This window comes from Heloderma suspectum, chromosome 12 (assembly GCF_057233095.1).
Source record: "Heloderma suspectum isolate Gila_16-S chromosome 12, 16-S_ref, whole genome shotgun sequence".
Taxonomy (NCBI): domain Eukaryota; kingdom Metazoa; phylum Chordata; class Lepidosauria; order Squamata; family Helodermatidae; genus Heloderma; species Heloderma suspectum.
The window spans coordinates 21,074,497-21,094,180 of NC_139469.1; the positions used below are offsets into that span (position 1 = coordinate 21,074,497).

The 19,684-nt window shown below is 47.5% G+C and overlaps 1 protein-coding gene across 2 annotated transcripts in view; it reads right to left on the reverse strand.

Moving 5' to 3' along the window:
- MAPK8IP3 (mitogen-activated protein kinase 8 interacting protein 3) overlaps positions 1-18,310 on the reverse strand; it is a 101,848-nt gene extending 83,538 nt beyond the window's left edge. Inside the window, exons 1-2 of one of the 2 annotated variants that reach the window (XM_084818664.1) lie at positions 17,850-18,310; positions 3,262-3,382 (exon numbers count right to left, since the gene is read on the reverse strand). In XM_084818664.1, the coding sequence (XP_084674790.1) occupies positions 3,262-3,382; positions 17,850-18,167 (439 nt within the window). In that variant the 5' untranslated portion in view covers positions 18,168-18,310. The remainder of the gene's footprint in view (positions 1-3,261; positions 3,383-17,849) is intronic. The other variant, XM_084818663.1, reaches the window with a different exon arrangement.
- Between the last annotated feature and the right edge of the window lie 1,374 nt (positions 18,311-19,684).

The window sequence follows — 19,684 nt, forward strand, 5'->3', positions numbered from 1 at the left end:
AGCAGTGAGTAACTGATGCACTGTCATGTTCCAGGTGTCATGCTGCCACTGGAGTCATCTTCAGAGAAGGAGCCAGAACCTTCGGAGCCAGTTGGCCCCTCAGAAGACCCTGGCACCAGCCTCAGGGGTGATGCCTTTGGATATCCCTCCTGCAGAGGCAGAGAGCTCAGCTTCTGAGGCAGAAAGGGATTTATGGCCAACACCTAGCCCCTGAGAATGCTGGCACCTTAAGATCCATGATAGGACAGTGGCCAGGCGAAGGAGTGCTCACGTACTGAGGAAGATTACTCATAAGTCAGGCTCTCCTCATGTGGAGGACATCTGACAAGCCTCTGATGTGATGCAGCTGAGCACTGGGTGGGGCTCTAGTAGGTCTAGCTATATCAGCTCTCACTGGTAACTTAAGAGCTGCTGGAAACAATGACTGGGTTCAAATAACAGGCTAATGTACACTCAGTGGTTGAGTACGGGTTGTTTTGAACTGTGGGATAGTGAGCTGTCTGAATGCAGTGTGTTTCTGGCAGGGTGAGTTATCATGTTGTCTGAATGCAGCATGGCTTCTGCAGTGTGGCTAGTTAACCACCCTGAACAACCCAACAACAAACCATGCGTTCTCAAGGTGGCTTGAGAAAAATAAGCCACGCTACATGGTTAACAAGCCACCCTGGCTGTGTTCAGACAACATGGTTCAACAAACAACCCATGGTTCAGTACAACCCACACTGAACCACTGAGTGTGGGTTAGTATGTTGTGTGAACAGCCCCAATATCTGATCTTCAGCTCTAGTCTCTGTATCCTGTTTTCTCTCTGACCTTGCTGTGTGTTTGGACCTGTGTGCTACTAACCTCTGGACTTCTACCTGACTCTGCTTTTGGACTGTGTTTTTACTTGATTGATCTCCTGGCTTTTGACTTTGGCTGTGCCTCAGACCTTGCTCTGGAAAAGCACCTCTGTGTCTGATAAAACTGACCATTCGCTTCCTAAATTGACTGCTCTGTTGTATAAGTCCTTGTATTTGCTTAGCAAAAAGCTAAGACTCAGTTTAGAGCAGGACATGTGTAATCCACTGTATACTTTTCTTTAGGAATTCTGAGGGAATATTCCTGCATGTGCTCAATAAAGGTGTGAGATAGAGAGTGGCCACCATTTTAGGCAGTTACCAAAATGCAGTGTGGAAGCAGCTTGCTTTCTCCTCCCTGTAAGACCCTGAACCCTTGAGACAGGTTAGTAGGGAGGTTTCCTTTTGAATTGTTTTTTAAAGAGTCATGATTTTTTTTACCAACACTATGAGTTCCTTGTTTATGCTTTTTTATATTGTATAAAGGGCTGTTTGCAAAGTTTGCTCCTGTGTTATTAGACTCATCCACCTTGAGAAGATGGCTGCGGAGCGGGAGTGAACTGAGTAGAGATGGTTTTCTTTCTTCGGCTAATACAAAAATCAAGCTTCAGCGAGAAGTTTTATTTCTATTTTTGTTGTGGACTCAAGCTAAAGACAGAACTTTGGGAAGGCTGTGCTCTGTTTTATTGTTTTAGTGATAAGTGAACTGTTATGCATGTAAAATTATTACATATGTGTTGTTATTGTTTTTAATTAAGATATTAAAATATACGTTAATTGCCCCTGTACAAGAACTTTGCTGTGAGTCCCTTTAGAGACCCTGAAGAAAAAGTGTCACACATGCACTCAGTTAGGATGAGGAGGGGAGGCCTAGCCGAGCCCATATCTTGGAGCCAGGAGATCTGGGTTCTAGTCCCCGCTCGGCCATGGAAGCTCACTGGGTGACTTTGGGCCAGTCACAGACTCTCAGCCCAACCCACCTCACAGGGTTGTTGTTGTGAGGATAAAATGGAGAAGAGGAGGATTATGTACGCCACCTTGGGTTCCTCAAAGAGGAAAAAAGGTGGGATATAAATGTAATAATAAATTAAAAATAAATAAATAAACACGGGAAGTTGTCTCATGCAGACTCTTGGTCCATCTAGCTCAGCCTTGTCTCTACACTAACTGGCAGCGGCTCTCCAGGGTTTCAGGCAGGAGTCTTCTCCACACTTACCTGGCGATGCTGGGGACTGAACCTGGGACCTCCTGCATGAAAAGTGCGTGGTCTACCACTGTGCTACAGTCCATTCCTCCAGGTCTGAAACCCTGGAGAGCTGCCGCCAGTCAGAATAAATATATGGACAAACAGACCGACCTGGAATAATGCAGTTCCTGAGGGTTCCCTCCCCACCTATTACATCTCAGCTGAGTATCGTCCATGAGATTTTGCTGCCAAGGCTAAACCACAGTGGAGACACAGGTTCATAGACCAGGCTGCCCAAACTTATTAGAGGAACATGCACTCAGCCATCAATTATACATACAAGGAAGCCCCAATGAATTCAACCCAACTCACACATCATGCGCAGGACTACAGCCAAATCATGCACATGCTGAGATGTGGGGCAGATATTTTTCCAGAGCTTAAATTTTCAGTGGAACATTGTCCATTTCTTAAGTTCGTTAGTAACAATGGATGCCAATTCCAAATATGATATAAGGCAAGCTTGGCAGTTTTGAAGTTTCAGAAGAGTGGTATCAGCACATCATGAACAGTTCATGACACTCAGAATTTTATAGCAAAATTTATTTATTCAGTACCTTGGTTGTTTTCTGAAATTTAAACAACATACGGGAAGTACATAATACTGTCTTTATGTTTTTACAAGTATTTCAGTTTTCAAAATCTAAATAATATAACACTTAGGGCACAATCCTAGGCAGGTTTAGACGGAAAAACGTCCTACAACCCCCAGCATGCCCCAGCCAGTATGGCTGGGGCATGCTGGGAGTTGTAGGACTTTTTTCTGTCCAAACATGCACAGGATTGTGCCCTACCGTTTTAATTTTTCCTCTCAACTATTTCAGGTCAAATACTTAAAGTGTACTGCAGCCTTCTCTAATCTCTTGCCCTCCAAATGTTTTGGACTTCAACTCCCATCAGCCCCAGCCAACATGGCCAATGGGCAAGAATCCTGGGAGATGTAGTTCAAAACATCTGGAGGACATCAGTTTGGGGAAGGCTGGTGTATCGGGACAAGGAATTATATATTACTTTACTATTTACTAAACACAAGGAAAATAAACATGCTAAATTAGATCACACTCTAGGGCACCAGAATTTTTTTTGATGCATTTTTTGATGCAAGTTCCCCCATCCAAATTAGCCTAATTTGCATAGGAAAACCCACATCAGTATCTACATGGCTTTTCTACTTACTCTGGTCTGCATAGTTTTTGGCCTTCAGCTCCAGCTGCCGTGTTTGAAATTCAAGGTGCTCGACCTGTATCTGCAGCTCTTTCTTCTCCTGCTCCAGTGCATCTTCAAATTCAATGAACTTCTGCATGGGACAAGAACAAGCAGAGAAATGGGAGATATGTAAGCAGAAAGCCACGAATTTTGACTGGACTCTGTGACAGGCAGGGCCAACCCAAGACATTGGGCGGCCTGAGACTGAGCAGTAAATGGCGCCCTCGTCCCAATAAAGTCAAGATACATATTATCCAAGGCTGGTCAAGTTATTTTGGCACTTGAAGCATAATATCCCACAAGCATCTCTCCCTGGAAGTAAAAATACAACAGTAAAAAAACATTAAATACTTAGAATTTGCTGCCCTTTCATGACACCCCAAATCGGTGGCCTGAGGCAGCTGCCTCACTCTGCCTTATGATAGGGCCAGCCCTGGTGACAGGATTTGATGTGTAATGCTTATTTATTATTATTATTATTTACATTTCTGTACCGCCCCATAGCCGAAGTTCTCTGGGCGGTTTGTCACCTGCAGCACCATTCTCAAGCAGGGACACTGCCAACTAAACATCTGATCATGTGAAAATTGAGGTGGTACAGTCCTGCAAGAGAAACGTACTACCTGAGCAAATGAATGTTTGAATTGGCTCCCAGAGGCATTAAAAGCAAGGAGGGGCTCATGAGGACAATGTTTTTACATAACGATTCGTTCTTATCATAAACCTATACAAGTTTGTGGCCAGTAGGATTATGGGAATTGTAGTTCAAGGCATCTGCCTACTGCTGCTGTACTAGACCTAGACCAACCTTCCCCAACCTGGTTCTTTCTAGATGTGCTAAATGGCAACCCCATCATTCACATATAGTATGTGGATGATGGGAGTTGCAGTCCAACACATCTGGAGGGCACCAGGTTGGGGAAGGCTAATCTAGGCCAGTTGATTGGAATCTTTGCCCAGCTCACTTCCAGCATTCAGGAAGACACTTAATCACATCTTCCTATTCAAAGAGGCCTTTGTCACATTTTAAAGTGCTGTTTGAATCTCTGCTGGTTATTTTAATGGACTTTCAATTGTTTTAAATCACTTTAAAATTGAGACAATTGTAGGGTTGGCTGAGAATTTCTCCCCGAAACTTCGGGGGGCCGAGCGCCAACGTGTTCAGCCCCCCGAACAAGTTTCGGGGAGAAATCCTCCGAACCCCCCCCACCCCCCGCACCCCCCCCCCCGGGATGGGACTTACCTTCGCCGAATGTCCCTCCCGGCGGTGGGTCCGGCCGGCGGTTCGGCGGGTGTTAGAGCGGGGCGGGAGCGGCAGCCGGTCTTTTGACCGGCTGCCGCCGCCGCCATTGCAATAAAAGAAAAAAAAAAAACGCCCCCTGATAGGCTACGTGATGATTCACGTAGCCTATCACGGCTAGATTTGCAAAGTCAGCCGTGATAGGCTACGTCAATCGTCACGTAGCCTATCACGGGTGACTTTAAAAAAAAAAAAAAAAGTGTGTACGGATAATGGCGGCCCCCATAGGGAGCCGCCATTCCCGTTCCTTATTTGGTCGCTGTAGTCTACGTAAATGTTTACGTAGACTACGGCGAAAATAAGGGCAACGCTATTTGCGTTGCCCTTATTTTCGCCGTAGTCTACGTAAACATTTACGTAGACTACAGCAACTAAATAAGGAACGCGAATGGCGGCTCCCTATGGGGGCCGCCATTAGCGTATGTGCTTTTTTTTTTTTTAAGTCACCCGTGATAGGCTACGTGACGACTGACGTAGCCTATCATGGCTGACTTTGCAGATCTAGCCGTGATAGGCTACGTGAATCATCACGTAGCCTATCAGGGGGCGTTTTTTTTTTTTTTTAAACTTTCGCATTCGCGGCCGGGCGAGGCGGGAAGCCTCCTCCCCGGCCTGAATTTCGGCCGGGCCGAGGCGGGAAGCCTCCCCCCCGGCCTGAATTTCAGCCGGGCCGAGGCGGGAAGCCTCCCCCCCCGGGCCGGAACTCGCGGGGGGAGCAGCGAAGCGCCTCCCCCCTACCGCGAACGTCCTTCGAGGACAGGTAAGTGACTTTCGTCCACCCCTAGACAATTGTACTAGTGCACTTTTTACTGCATGGCTTTATATATGTTATCATGAGCTGCAATGGGCTAGAAAAGTGTGCGTGTGTTTTATATTTCAGGAGTAAAATAAATAAATAGGCTGCAGTGCTCCTTGATCCCCAGGTCACCCTGCCACTAATAGCAGGAGAATAAATTATACCATAAGCAAACAGATGCAAATATGATATTAGTTTGCATACACAGTTTATTTCATACACACCATGGAAGTACTTTGGAGGCAGGATTTTGATTTGATTCCTTTCCCCGGCCTTGGTTATTATTCCCATTCTAAAGACGAGAAACTGAAGCAGAACAATTTCCCCAGTGCCAAAGAGGCTGTGGCAGAGATGGGGCTCGGGCTCAGTTCTCCCATGTCCCAACTCCTATTCCAAAGGACACAAAGAGCTCCGAAATCTTATCCCTGGGGTTAAACTCCCCTAACCATTCAACTTTCAAAGGCCATCAGCTTAATCCATTGGCTTTAGACACACATTCTTGGTACATTTCCAAGTGCAAGTTCATGTGTGGCCTATTAACACAGACTACGCCCGTAATGGTGTTTTTAACACTATCTGCCTCAGTTTTGACAGCAGAAAGCCAAACCACTCCAAAACCATAGCAAAAATATAAATATAAACCAGCAGTACCAAACAGCTTTTGCAATTAGCTTCATTTCACTTGCAGTCTTTATCAACTGCACCTTCAAGTGAGATGTTACGGCCTTCTGAATACAAGCACAAACCTCCACTGAATCAAAATCACAAACTTTTAACATTCTAATGCCACTTTTATCCCGGCTGCCCTTGTTGTCATCTGATCTATCCTTGAATTTGTCATTTGATACACTACGTCAAACCCTTACATTTCACGTTTTTTAAATACCTGTTGTTATTTTTCTTGTTGCTCTACCCTCACTTGAAACCACAAACAACATGCCAGTTGCAAGCGGAACCTGAGCCAGCGGTGTGATGCAGAAGCTAAAGCAATTGTAAGCGGCATTAACAGAAGCATAGTGTCCAGATCACAAGAAGCAATAATTCCACTCTATTCTCCACTAGTCAGGCCACATCTGAAGTATTTTCTCCAGTTCTGGGCACCACAGTTTGACAAACTGGAACACACCCAGAGGATGGTGACCAGGTTGGCAAGGGATCTGGAAACCAAGCCCTATATGGATCAAGATGGACCAACAGTCTGAGTCAGTATAAGACAGCTTCCTATGTTCTACTAGAGCAGTCTTGCCCTCCAGATGTGTTGGACTACACCTCCCATCATTCTTAGCCAACACATCTGGAGGGCACCAGGTTGAGGAAGGCCGTACTAGAAATCTTAACATAGGAGAGGCCCCTTTGTTTTTCTTTGACTTTAAAATGTGCATCCCATTCCTACATGCTGCTAACATTAAGATATTAAAATGGCCCATTAATTCTTTTAAAGATTTGCCCTTGTTTTTAAGAGTTGGTTAACATCAGCATTGGCTTGTAGATGATTCCTGACACATGGAGAGCAAACAGAGAGCAAATCTCGCAAAACTAGGGACCAGGGGCCAAGACATACATGATGCAGGGATGCAGAATTGGAATCTGGGGGTGGGAGAGACAGGCACAATAGAGGTACCTGTATTTCCCCCCCAGGGGAGTTAATGCGGGGGGGGGGGATATTTATTTATTATTTTTATTACACTTATTATTTTTATTAAAACATTTCTATCCCGCCCTATATCATTAAGATCTCAGGGCGGCGTACAGATAAAATCAATTTAAACAGTATAAAACAATAAATAATTCAAACACCTAAAAACATATTAAACTATTAAACAAGCTAATACCAGCTAAACTCTAAAACAATAAAACAGTTAAAACAATGTGCTAGGGAATGCATTTAGCTCTCAAAGGCTTTGGTAAAAAGCGATCTTTTTACTTGGCATCGAAACAAGACCAATGTCTGCAGCAGTCAGGCCTCCAAGGGGAGGGCATTCCACAACCGGGGAAGGCCCGCTCTCACGTCCCACCACAGTGTATGTCTCATACTGGTGGGACACAGAGGAGGGCCCCTCCAACAGATCTCAGTTCTCGGGTGGGCATATTAGGGAGAAAAATACTACAGTTAGAAAAGGTTGAACACACACCCTAACAGTGTCACTATTCTAATTAAAACTGCAGCTTCTTTAATGTACTAAAAGAATAGAATCAGAATAAGATCCAGCCATAGTTATTTCTCCTGCATCTTGTGTTAACTTGAACACAGTGGAACTTACTCCAGTTAACATGCGTCAGTGTGTTACAAATCAGCACTTTCTCTAGAGTAACGCTATTGACCCCAGTGGGATTACACCAAAATTGGGGAGTCAGTGGCAAACCAATTTTAAGGCTGTAATCCTACACACCAGCCTTTCCCAACCTTGCACCCTACAGATGTTTTGGATTACAACTCCCATAATCCCTGCCTATTGGCCATGCTGGCTGGAGCAGTAGTCAAAAATATCTGGGAGAAAGCCCCACTTATTTGGAAGAAAGCCCCGCTGAACACAGTATAACTTGCTTTTGAGGAGACACATATAGGACTGTGCTGCACCAATCTAAGAGTTTACGCATTTGTTTCTTTGGGGTATTTTATTTTTTGAAAATGGACAGCATATCTTGACGTCTAACAGACACGGCTGGAGCCAAGAAGCAGGAACAGCAGAGGCCCATGTTGGCAAACTGAGTGAAGTGCAAATAAATAATTGAAAACGGAAAGACACTGCCAAAGCCCTTGTGATACATTTACGGGCAGCAGAGAGCATCCTCTTGAGAGCAGGGCACTTGCGTGTCACGTACCAGAACGGATGGCACCGAGAGAGGCATGCTTGGAGCCAACTGCATCGGAAACCTCATGCATGAGAAAAAAATGCCCGCATCAGGGGGGAAAGGCTGGGCTAGAAGGAGAAACCCTTGGCAGGAGACCATAGTTCAATGGCAGCGCCGACACTTTGCATGCAGAACGCTCCAGGTTCAATCCTCAGCATGGCTAGTTAAAAGGCTCAGGTAGGAGCTGATGGGAAAGACAACTGCTGGAGACTCTGGAGAGCTGCTGGCAATCCAAATTGATGATAATGGGCCAAGTCTGGTTCTCCAACCTTTTTGGGGGTCCTTGGGCATATCTGGAATTCGAGAGAGGGGTGTGGGTGCTCTCACAAAATGGCTGCCATGGGGTGGACAACTATTCTGACCTGGCAGCTTCTGACATTCCTCTATAACCCTTCTCCCCAAAATGCTAGCTTTCCTGAAGCAGGGAGTTTTTGACTTGGGGGAACATTGCGATCACGCAATCTGCCACCTGCATCCTGAGCTGTCCCCAGAGGACTGTGACCTCGGGCTGCCCTCTGCAATAGCCAGCAATGGGAGCCCACTGGGAATTCTGTAACGTGGACTATTAGGGCTTATATTTGTGTGTGTGTGCTGCATTTTTGAAAGGCGAGCTTGAAGGGTTAGCCAGCCACCAGAGAGCTGATAGCGAGATTCATTCACTCGTTCCAAGCACAACTCTGCATGACAGCAACTGATCCACATTAGGAAGAACAGGAACATAGGAAGCTGCCTTATAGCAGAAGAGACTATTTGATCATCTAGTCCAGGATTGCCAATTCCAGGCGGGTTGAAGCTCAGGCCTGTGGGCCAAATCCAGTCGACCTGGGATCCCGATCTCCAGGGTTCCTCAGATATCTACATCGCCTTCCCCAGGTACCACCCCTTCCCCCAGCCGACTGTTTGGTTGTTTCCAAGCTATTGCGCAGTTTTTTCCCATTCTAAACGGTTGAAATGTCTCTCCTAAGGCTTAGTTACTGACAGTAGGAGCTTTTCCTGACAGTAAGAACCAGTATGGTGTAGCAGTTAGAGTGCTGGACTGGGACTCGAGAGATCTGGGTTCTAGTCCCCACACAGCCATGAAGCCCACTGGGTAACTTTGGGCCTGTCACTGACTCTCATCCTAACCTACCTCACAGGGTTGTTGTGATGATAAAGTGGAGAGGAGGAGGAATACGTGAGCCACCTTGGATTTCTTGCAAGAGGAAAAAAGGATAAAAATGTAACAACAAAAATATATATAAATAAATAATCCAAACTGTGGTAGTATTTTGGTCCTGCCCCTTTTGCCTTCGGCTCCACCCACCACTGGAATGTGGGCCCCGAGAGCGTCTCTGAAATTGAATTTGGTCCTCGGGCTGACAGAGATTCAACACCCCGGTCTACTCTTGATTGGCAGCCACTCTCTGTCCGGGTGGAAACTGAGCCCATAGAGCCCCAGAGCAGTTCTGATTCTGAGGAGGAACAGCAATCCGTGGGAGAGGAGCTCACTCATCTCTCACAAGCACAGCAGCTGGCAGAGATTCCTCCTGCCAGCATTCCTGGGAGAGATAGTGACCCTAGTAGTGAGAGGGCGCTGGAGGGGGCTTGCTGGACGCTCAGCACAGATGCAGGGAGCAACGACAGATGGAGGGCACCGAAAGGAGGCGAAGCACTCGCTTGGCACGCAAACAATGGTCGCGTCCCGAGGACCCAAGGGAAAGAGGGAGGATCTCTCCCTAGCCCATAAGTTCAGGGTCTTCCCGTGGGTCCCCTTCAAACGGGGACCAACTGCCTTACCTGGTGCTTAGGCTACTCTGCTATCTTTCCCCAGTGCTGTTCCTTGCTTTGGCGCTAGTGATTAGTATCTGAAAGAGTCATAAAGGAATAAAGGAATAAAGTCTCGGAAATAATTCCTCGTCATCTGTGTCCTGAGTTGGCTATTGGTGGGGACTGCAAGAGGCAGGTAGGGGGCTCCTGACACTCTCTAGGACAGGGATCCCCAACCTTTTTGGGCCTGTGGGCACATTTGGGAAGTTAAGAAACTGCCATGGGCACCACCATAAAATGGCTTCCATGGAGGATGTGGCTAGTCACATAATGGCTGCCATGGGGGCCTGGCTCATCAAAAGTGAGCTAAAGAGAAATAGTGAGGCTAGAGGTTGAGGGAGGAGGAAACAGCAAGACAAAGAGGTAGAGAAAGAGCAAGGCTAGAGGCTGGGAGGAGGGGAGAAACAGCAAGGCAAAGGGGTAGAGAAGGAGGAAGGCTAGAGGCTAGGAGGGGGAGAAACAGTGAGCTAAAGAGTTGGGGGGAAATAGTGAGGCTGGAGGCAAGGAGGGAGGGGAAAAGGCAAGGCAAAGAAGTAGGGGGAGAGAAAGAGCAAAATTTGTGACTAGAAAGGGTGAGAAAGAAGACTACTCTTAAGGTTTTGCAAGGTTTTTATTTTAAAAAATTGTTTTGAAGGGGACAGGGAGCAGAGAGCTTAGTGGGCACCATTGAAGGTGTCCGTGGGCACCACACTGGGGAACCCTGCTCTAGGAGCTCAAGCAGAGAAGGAACTTTGCCATCACTACCTATCTTTTAGCGGCAGAGATGTTGGGGCCTCTTGCATGCAAGAATTACAGTGCAATCTATGCAAGGGCGCAGGATAAATGTGTCTTGCCACATACAGAATTATTGCAAGAATTCGGCCCTCAGGCTCTTTCCTGTAGTTGCTATGGGAAAAGGTGGGTTACAAGTGTTAAAGGATTTATTTATTTAGTTTGACAACCCTCAAAACAGAACAAAACACTGAACGCAAAATGACAAGGGTTGTGAAAAACACTCACCAGGGCAAAATCCTGTGCATGTTTAGACGGGAAAGAAGTCCTACAAATCCCAGCATGCCCCAGGCTGGGGCATGCTGGGAGTTTTAGGACTTTTTTGGTGTCTAAACATGCATAGGATTGCGCCCTTAGAAATGCAGCACACTTATGGGCTCCCGCATATAATGCGATTTAACTTTCTCTTCCCAGCTTCTAAGTCAGCAAGTATAACAACTCCAGAAAGCTTCATTAAGTGCTTGACCTCATATCATCCCTCGCACAACTCCCACTGACATATGCAGTAAAATCCTAGATTCTAAGGGAAAGAGATGACGTATTGCTCAATTCTTCTGGTCTCATCAATAACAACGCAAACAAGAAATCCCACACATCCTCTTTTTTTAAAGATGACCTTCCCTGAGCCGATTCTCTCCAAATGTCTTAAAATTACAGCTCCCATCATCCCCAGCCAGCATGGGCAATGCTTGTGGGGTGATGGGTGGTCCACAACAATTCACAAAAATGACAAACCACAGATACAACATTATAATAAAACACAGTATAAAAATTTTAACATACAAAATTTAAAAGCATTTAAGGGCGCAATCCTATGGCTGCTAGATGGCCACAGGATTGGTCTCACAGGCGGCACAGATTGCCCCCGGGCTCTGTGCTCATAAGAGCAGTGTGGAGCAGGGCAAAAGGGGGCGTTCCCAGGGGCGGGGTGGAGAGTGCCAAAGTGCTGGTATGACACTTCCTATGTGTTGTCCGGCCTCTCCACCCCGCACTCCAACTTCCTGCAGCTAGACAGCCAAAATCAGCCATCTAGCCATGAATGCAGGACAGCTGGAACATGGAGAAGAGGATCCACTCTGCATTCCTCCTGCCGTGCATTGGACCCGTGGTTACTTCCGTGTTCGGAAGTGGCCGCCTATCCGCATAGGACTGCTCCCTAAACAGCTCAAAACAATTTCAAGGAACTATTTCAATACTAGACCTGCTCAAGACAGCTGACATAAATGCCCCATCATATACCATAAAATGCCTGGGAGTAGAGGGCAGTCTTAACCTGACGCCGAAAAGATGACAGTCTTGGTGCCAGGCGGGCCTTGGTGGGGAGATTGTTCTACAACTGGGGGGCCACCACTGAGAAGGCCCTTGTTGCCATGTTCTAGGCCTCCCTTGGAGGTGGCACTTGGAGGAAGGCCTCAGATGCTGATCATAGTGTCTGAGTAGGTTCATGTCAGGAGAGGTGCTATCCAACACATCTGGAGGACACCAGGATGTGGTTGGCTGTGGTGGTACTTTCTTTTGTCAGTCCTGAGTTGACTGCCCACCAACTCTATTTGATGACCCCAAGTTTTATCATTATGGGAAAGGGAGAACAATTTCTCTCTACCTGCATTCTCCATGTCCTGCATGACTTCATGCTACCAGCCTTCCCCAACCCTCCAGATGGTTTGGAGTTCAACTCCCATCAATCCCAGTCATGATGGACAATGGTCAGGAATCTTGGGAGTTGTAGATGAAAATATCTGGAGGGACCAGGTTGGAGAAAGCTGCTATATACTAATAGGAAACTCATTTGCTGAGTACCAATCCTTACGTAGGGAAATGGCACCACCCATGCACAAGAGGGAGGTATTTGCTGACTTGGGGGAACCCAAAGGCTTGCATAAGTACCAAAACCTTTTTTTAGAGGGGGAAAAAAACCTAATGAGCGTGTGGGAGACCCAAAGCAGCCAAGTGTCTGTTGAAGGAGGACAGAAAACCATGGCGGAAACGTAATGGAGTATCCTTGAAAAGGGCATGGCAGGCTGTCGGGCAGTAAGAGCATTCCACACTGCAACATTTTGTGGCAGGTCCCAATCATAAACTGCATGTCCATGTCAGTCATCTATTCTCTAAAGATATGTCAAGGATTTCAAACAAGGAAGCAAGGAAAGAGAAGCCTGAATACACTGCCATGAAGTCAGAATGCAAAGATTTTTCATGGGCTGAGCCAGGATTTTCACATCTGGGAGGGCCCTAACTTTACTACCAAAAACACTGCAGAAAGAATAAGGGCAGCATGTATGCCAAGTGTAGTCTGGCATCGGCTGGGCAATGAAAATGCAAGGTTAATGGCATGCAAAGAAAAATAGCAAAGTAGCCACAGCCACATGATGCTGATGTACCTTCAATATCCAAAGATGGAAAAATCCAGAGGGCTTGGCCACCCGCACGCCTCATCCATCTGATGCGACTTAGGAATTGCAAAGGGGTCTGTCTGCAGGACTGATGTCTACAAATGAGAGAGTATGGCTCCAATAAATTCCCAACTTTACTGCAGAAGCATTCTCCCTGCTCTGCCAATGCTACAAATTTCTACTTGGGGAGGGTGCAGCACTCAGCAGTAGAGCATAGGTTTTGCCTGCAAAAGGTCCCAGGCTCAGTCTCTGGCATCTCCAATTAGAAGGATCAGGTAACAGTAGGGATGCTGGAGAAATCTGCAACAGATTCAAATGAGTTTGGATTTCTACGAATCTTATCTGCGGATTCCGCAGTGGACCAGCTTTTTCCAAGCGTGGATTGCGCTGATTTGCAGACCGTTTTTTTTAATGAGGGGGCACAAATTCTCACTTGCGCTAATGCATATTACAGCCAGTTCACATCAGCGCTAATGAGCGCTCGTGCATGTGGAATGAAATCCTTGCACATCTCTTAAAAAATCACTTTAAAAATCTGATTCCATCTATGAGTGGATGACAGAATGAAAGACACCTGACAATCTACAAAACGCAGACGGAATGGATTTAATAAAATCCATACATCCCTAGGTCACAGGAAAGACTTCTTTCTGCCTGATACCCCAGAGAGCTGCTGACAGCCAGAGCCGACAATACTGGGCTAGTTGGACAAACAGTCTAAACTAGTACAAGGCTGTATAGGATGTATATCAGCACAGAAGGATGCCAACTAACAGAGTTTCTCCTTCCCCAGTCAATCTGTTCTGGCAATGTAATCTTCTGGAACAGATCTGCCCAAAGATGAATTCATCATTGGCTAAAAGCTACTAATTCACTTTCAGACATGGACCATCTTCCATAAATGTGATGTCTACGTCTGGGTGTTGCAATCCACCCAGAGAACACTGGTTATTGGGAAGATTAAATATATAATTAATAATAATAAATAAATACATCCCTGGGTTCTCTAGGTGTTTTTTTTTTTAAAGGACCAGGTAGCAGTTGCTGGCAAAGACATTTGATGAAGTCCCTGAAGTGCTAGTCCAAGTAGGCAATAGATGTTTGCGCGCGTGTGGTACAATTCTTCTACCACTGCCACATCCTTTGGACAGAAAATTGCACAGATCAAGACAGGTTAAACGTATCTGCCGAAAAGTGAACACTGGCTCTCTACTTCCATTGATTTTATACATTTGAGCAGTAGCTCCTTAATCCTTAGCCACCTCTTTTCTACGCCTGAAGAGAAGACGCTTGTGCCATGATGCAGCCAAAACGCAGAGCACTTAAGTCCCACTGATTTTAACAGGAGGAGTCAGGCTGCAATCAGTAGAGACTGGTGGCTCTGATTTTGGTGGGGCTGTGATTCCATTCTGGATTTTAGTCAGAACCAGCCAGAACTTTAATATTCAGCACCTTGGATAGCTCCTTCAGAGTTCTGGCTGGTTCTGACTAAAACCCAGAATGGAATCAGAACCCCACCGGAATCAGAGCCACCAGTCTCCACTGGCTGCAGTCCTAACACACTTACTTGTGAGTAAGGGCTGCTGAACACAGTGCGGCTCCCTTCTGAATAAGATTGTACTGTTAAACACCCATCCAACTTTTTGCCATTAAAAGCACAATCCTAAGCACGTCTTCTCAGAATTCCCATCGCGTTCAACTTTGACAGGATCAGGACCCTAATACTTTACGATCTTTCCTCCAATGGAAAGGCAACATCACAACCATCAAAAATTAAAGGATGCAGTTCTTGGGGGAAGGGGGAGAAGTCTGATGGTTTGTTTCTAATTTAGGCAGGCTTAAGAGGCAATCGTATAAATATGCCTGCAATTAACTGGCTATGTTATGACATGGAACCAGACGCCCAAGGGATCAGAAAGAACAGCCTGAGACAACAGATTTAATGGAAAGAGGTATCCAAGGCTGGTGACGTGAAAAGAAAAGAATTAACCACCCCAGCATGGCTGCATCCTCAGCACAAAAAACTCCTATGCCTCACTAATATTGGGCCCTCACCAGATAAAAACAACAACAGTTAAAATAAATTTGTCTCAAACAGCCTTCCTGATACTGGTGTCCTCTAGATTACAGTGTTGGATTACAACTCCCAACATCCCCAGCCAGCATGCTGTTCTAAAATAATGAAACCAACAACTCTCTCCAGTCCATGGACATGCAGAACCAAATTGTAAAACTATGGGATAGATGGGAAGACCGGGAGATCTTTGGTCCAGCTCACTTGCCCTAGAGACCATAGGCCATTCAGGCTTGTGGGATCCACTCTTCGTCTTTACTAGAACCCCCAAAATCCACAAACTGTAAGCTGATGCAGAAGACATGCTTAGAATTTTAAAATCCAGGGTTCAAGCATGGGCTTTGAGTGACACAACTTGAGTGGAGCTCATAGTCCCCCAACACAAAAATCCACACCTGTTTACCCCACGCTTTCTTCATTTCAGCAGTACGATTTTGGGCAGCAGAGAGGAAGGGTCATTTTACTGCTACTGTTAAACAAATGGGAGTCAGAAATCTTTGCAAATCCACTGCAAGACATCCAGAGATCTACCAGTACATCCAGATCTCCTTTCTGCCTACCCATGACCTACACCATAGACCAGGAGTGGGCAGACTTCAAGCTTGTGGGACTTGATTTTGTGTTTTTTACTAGAACCCTGAAATCCACCAAATGGGTCCAGATGCAAAATACTGGTTGGGGGGGCAGACCTAGACTTCAAAGTAAGGACCAGGTGCAAGACTGAGCACATGCTCCGCCTCGAAATTATTTTCAGTACTAGAACTCACAACCCTTTTCACACAACCGCTCCACCCCCACATACACAAAGTCTCTTCGTTTCAGCAGCTTTAGAGAGGGGGCAGCCTTTATGATGCTGCTATTGTTTAAAGGGGGGGGTCGGAAAGCCTTGCAGATGTACTGCAAACCACAGAGAGATCCCAGATCCACCTTCTGCCCATCCCGCCATCAACCAGTAAAACAGCTGTAGCACTCAGCTCCTCTTCCAATGTTTACAAATGCCCCCTTTGCGCCACACAATGGTGGCAAGAAAACATGGCAGAGGCTGGCACTTTGGGGAGGCCTGGAGCCGGACAACACAGTTCTGCCCTTCTCTTCTTTCACCAGACCAAGAAGGGCATGGCGGGAGGATCCACATGGTGGGTGGGAGGAGGGAGGAGAGAGGAGAGAAGAAGAGCCCAGAGGGAGAACTGAATTTCTGGAAATGAAAACCTGGGGCAAGAAGCAATAGATGAGCCTCCAGCCTGAGCCACAGAGCGATCAGCAGTAGTGGGAGGGAAGGGGGGAGAATCTGGTAGGCCGACTTCCTCTGGTCTAGGGACAGTTTATCCCATCCAGGCACAGGAATTAACACAGGGGTGGTAAAGGTATCTGGCTGGTTGCCAAGGCTGATGGAATGGAGATTTGGGTGGATGCAGTTATTATCCTAGATGGACTGAGGATGCAAGGAAAATATATGCAGATGATGGTGACCCAGAGTGGCTCAAGACCCCAGGGAATAGGGCAGATGGTGGAATCTGGGGTGTGAGTCGGTGATGAAAGTTACCTTCTTGAAGGAGAGGTTGCAAGGGGAAACCAGATTAAAATGGCAAAGGATTCTGCAGCACACTATGCGATTTATCCCCACCATGCTGCTCATTCATCAGATTTCCACTTCACCTCACTCCACCCCCACTACTCGGGATGGGAGTGTGATTTGTTTTCAAACGCCTCTGATAATCTAGTAAGAGAGCCAGGCGTTGTTGAGGACTTTCACCACCACCACCACCACCACCACCTCTCTTTCTGTTTCAAGAAACTTACATTCACAACCGATTTGGATTTGGGGGCACTGCCCACATTTTGATGGGGCGCTCCCAACCTTTAAGCCTGCTTTTTTTTTTAAATGCAGGACAGACAATTGCCTTGGTACCTTTTCATGGATTTACGGGCCCAGCAAATGAGCAAGGTCCGCATTTCATCCTGTAGGCTTGCTGGAGCTGAGTATATGGGGGCTCTAAAGTAGTGCCTTGGATGGTAAACCAGTGGGAGCCTCATGTAAGCGTGGGACAATAATAATAATAAATTAGAAATATACCCTACTAATTGATGATGAAGAAGAAAAAGAAGAAGAAGAAGAAGAACCAGGCTACAACCCACATCAGCCGGACCAAGGGGACTGAGCTTCAGAAAATGCCATTCAGCCCGGATCGGTGCACCACTAACAACCCACCTCCTGTCTATGGGTCTACTCTGGAGTAAGAGGGCTGTCGTGGCCTCCCCTGGCTGCTGGCCTGGCCCATCACTGTGCCCAGGTGCACTACTGCAACCCGCCTCTTGTCCATGGCTCTCCTCTGGAGTAAGAGGGCTGTCGTGGCCTCCCCTGGCTGCTGGCCTGGCCCATCACTGCGCCCCAGTGCACCGCTGCAACCCACCACTGGTCTATGGATCTACTCCGGAGCAAGAGGGCTGCCGTGGCCTGGGCCTGGCCCATCACTGCGCCCGCATTGCGCGCCGGGCAGGGCAGGGCAGGGCAGGGCCCGGCCCTCCCGCCGGTGCCGAGCTTCCGCGGGGTCTCCGCTCGCTCACCTCCTCGGCCTGCTTGCGCAGCGCCTTCTCGCGCTCGTACTGGGTGAGCAGCTGCTCGTTGTCCTCGCGCAGCAGCTCCAGCTCCACCTCGTGCTCCTGGTTGTCGGTCAGCACGGAGTCGAGGTTCTCCAGCACGGTCACCACCAGCGGCATCAGCTCCTTGACCACCTCCTCGTCGTAGCAGCGGATGAGGCGCTCGAACTCGCGGTAGATGCTGTTGGCCAGGCCCGACACCCGCTCCGACATCACCGAGCCCGAGCAGTAGTCGTCGCCCGGGTAGCCCCCCACGCCGCCGTCGTCCAGCTGGATCTCTAACATCGTGGCGCCGCCGCCGCCGCCGCCGCCGCCGCTCCCCGCTGCCGATGCGCTCCCGCCGCGGCACCTGCTCGCAGAAGATGGATGGCGGCGGCGATGCTGCTCCTCCTGCGGCCTCCGCCGTCCCCAGCGCTCGGCTGCCGCCCGGCTCTGCCCACCCTCGCTTGCCCTGCGCCACTAGCCACTCCCGTTGCCGGCGTCGCCTCGCCGCCCGCCTTGCGCGCACAGGCGCACCAGCGCCAGGGACGCTGCGGGCAGCGGGGGCCGCTCGCCGGGAAGGGGCGGGGGAGGGAAGGAGCGTTACAAGCGGGTCTCCCGTGTGCGCGGCCCTGCCCTCCCCAACATGGAAGTCGCTCTCATTATTGCGCCTCCCTGAACCGTGTACGCCAGAGATGTGCGGTGTTATTAGAAACACCCCGGCGCCCAAGAAGCTCAAAGGCAGCCGTGTTGGCCATAAGAAAAACTCCAACATCCGTATTGCTACAGTAGCTTTGCCAAGGCAATTCGAAGGAACACCCCCAAACGCACAAGCTTTCGAGATCGCCAGAGCTCTTCATCCAGCAAGATGGTACAAGCGGGTGTCCTGTGTGCGCATCCCTTCCCCTCCCCGATATGGAAGTTGTTACTATGCTTCCAACTGTGTGGACCTGGAGATGTGCCGTATTATTAGAAATACCCCCCCCCCCGGCCTGTAGCCAGGGGTGTGCTAGGGGGAACCAGAGAAATTTTCTACAACATCCAGTAACTCCAGGCCTGTAACTAGGGATGGGCTCGGGGGGGGGGGGAATGCCCCTCTAAAATGTATCTGTCCCCTCTACATTTCTTTACAAATAAATAATTAAAAACAGTTTACAATTTTGTCTTCAAAAGGCCTGCAAACCAGATGAACTGCCCCACTAATTTTTTGGTGCCCCCCGCCCGAACGTTTAGGTTGGCTACAGGGATGAGTAGTGCCCTCCCGCACACACAGACACACACACACACACATTTTGTTAACAACTTCCCTGATGAAGAGATCTCAAAAGCTTGCACACTGAGGGCGGGGGTGATCTTTGAGGTGACCTAATAGATACAATTGCACTATGTGGTTTTCAGTATTATAAGGCATTTGTAAGCTGCATTGGGAAATGTAGGTCCCAATCAATGCTACAAAGCTCTTACTTGAAATAAGATGCAAAACTGAGAACTAGCCCGCTGAAAAATAAATATCCCTGAATTATCTTTATATGTCACAATATCCCAAAACTCCATTTACTATGCTGCAAATGAGACACAGCCTTCGGAATACCATCTAAATAATTCTATATGTGAAGTTTTTTTTTTAACACACCGCATAATTCCTTTCATTACATTTGAAACGAGACACAATTTTTGATTAGCCCATTGTAGTCAACCTCCATAAACGATGAGCCTGTGCTTTGTAAATGACACGGATATATAGGGCAAAATCCAACATAGGTCTTACTTGGGGTTTACCTGCTGAAATGAATGGGACTTAAATTAGTCATGACTAATGTGTT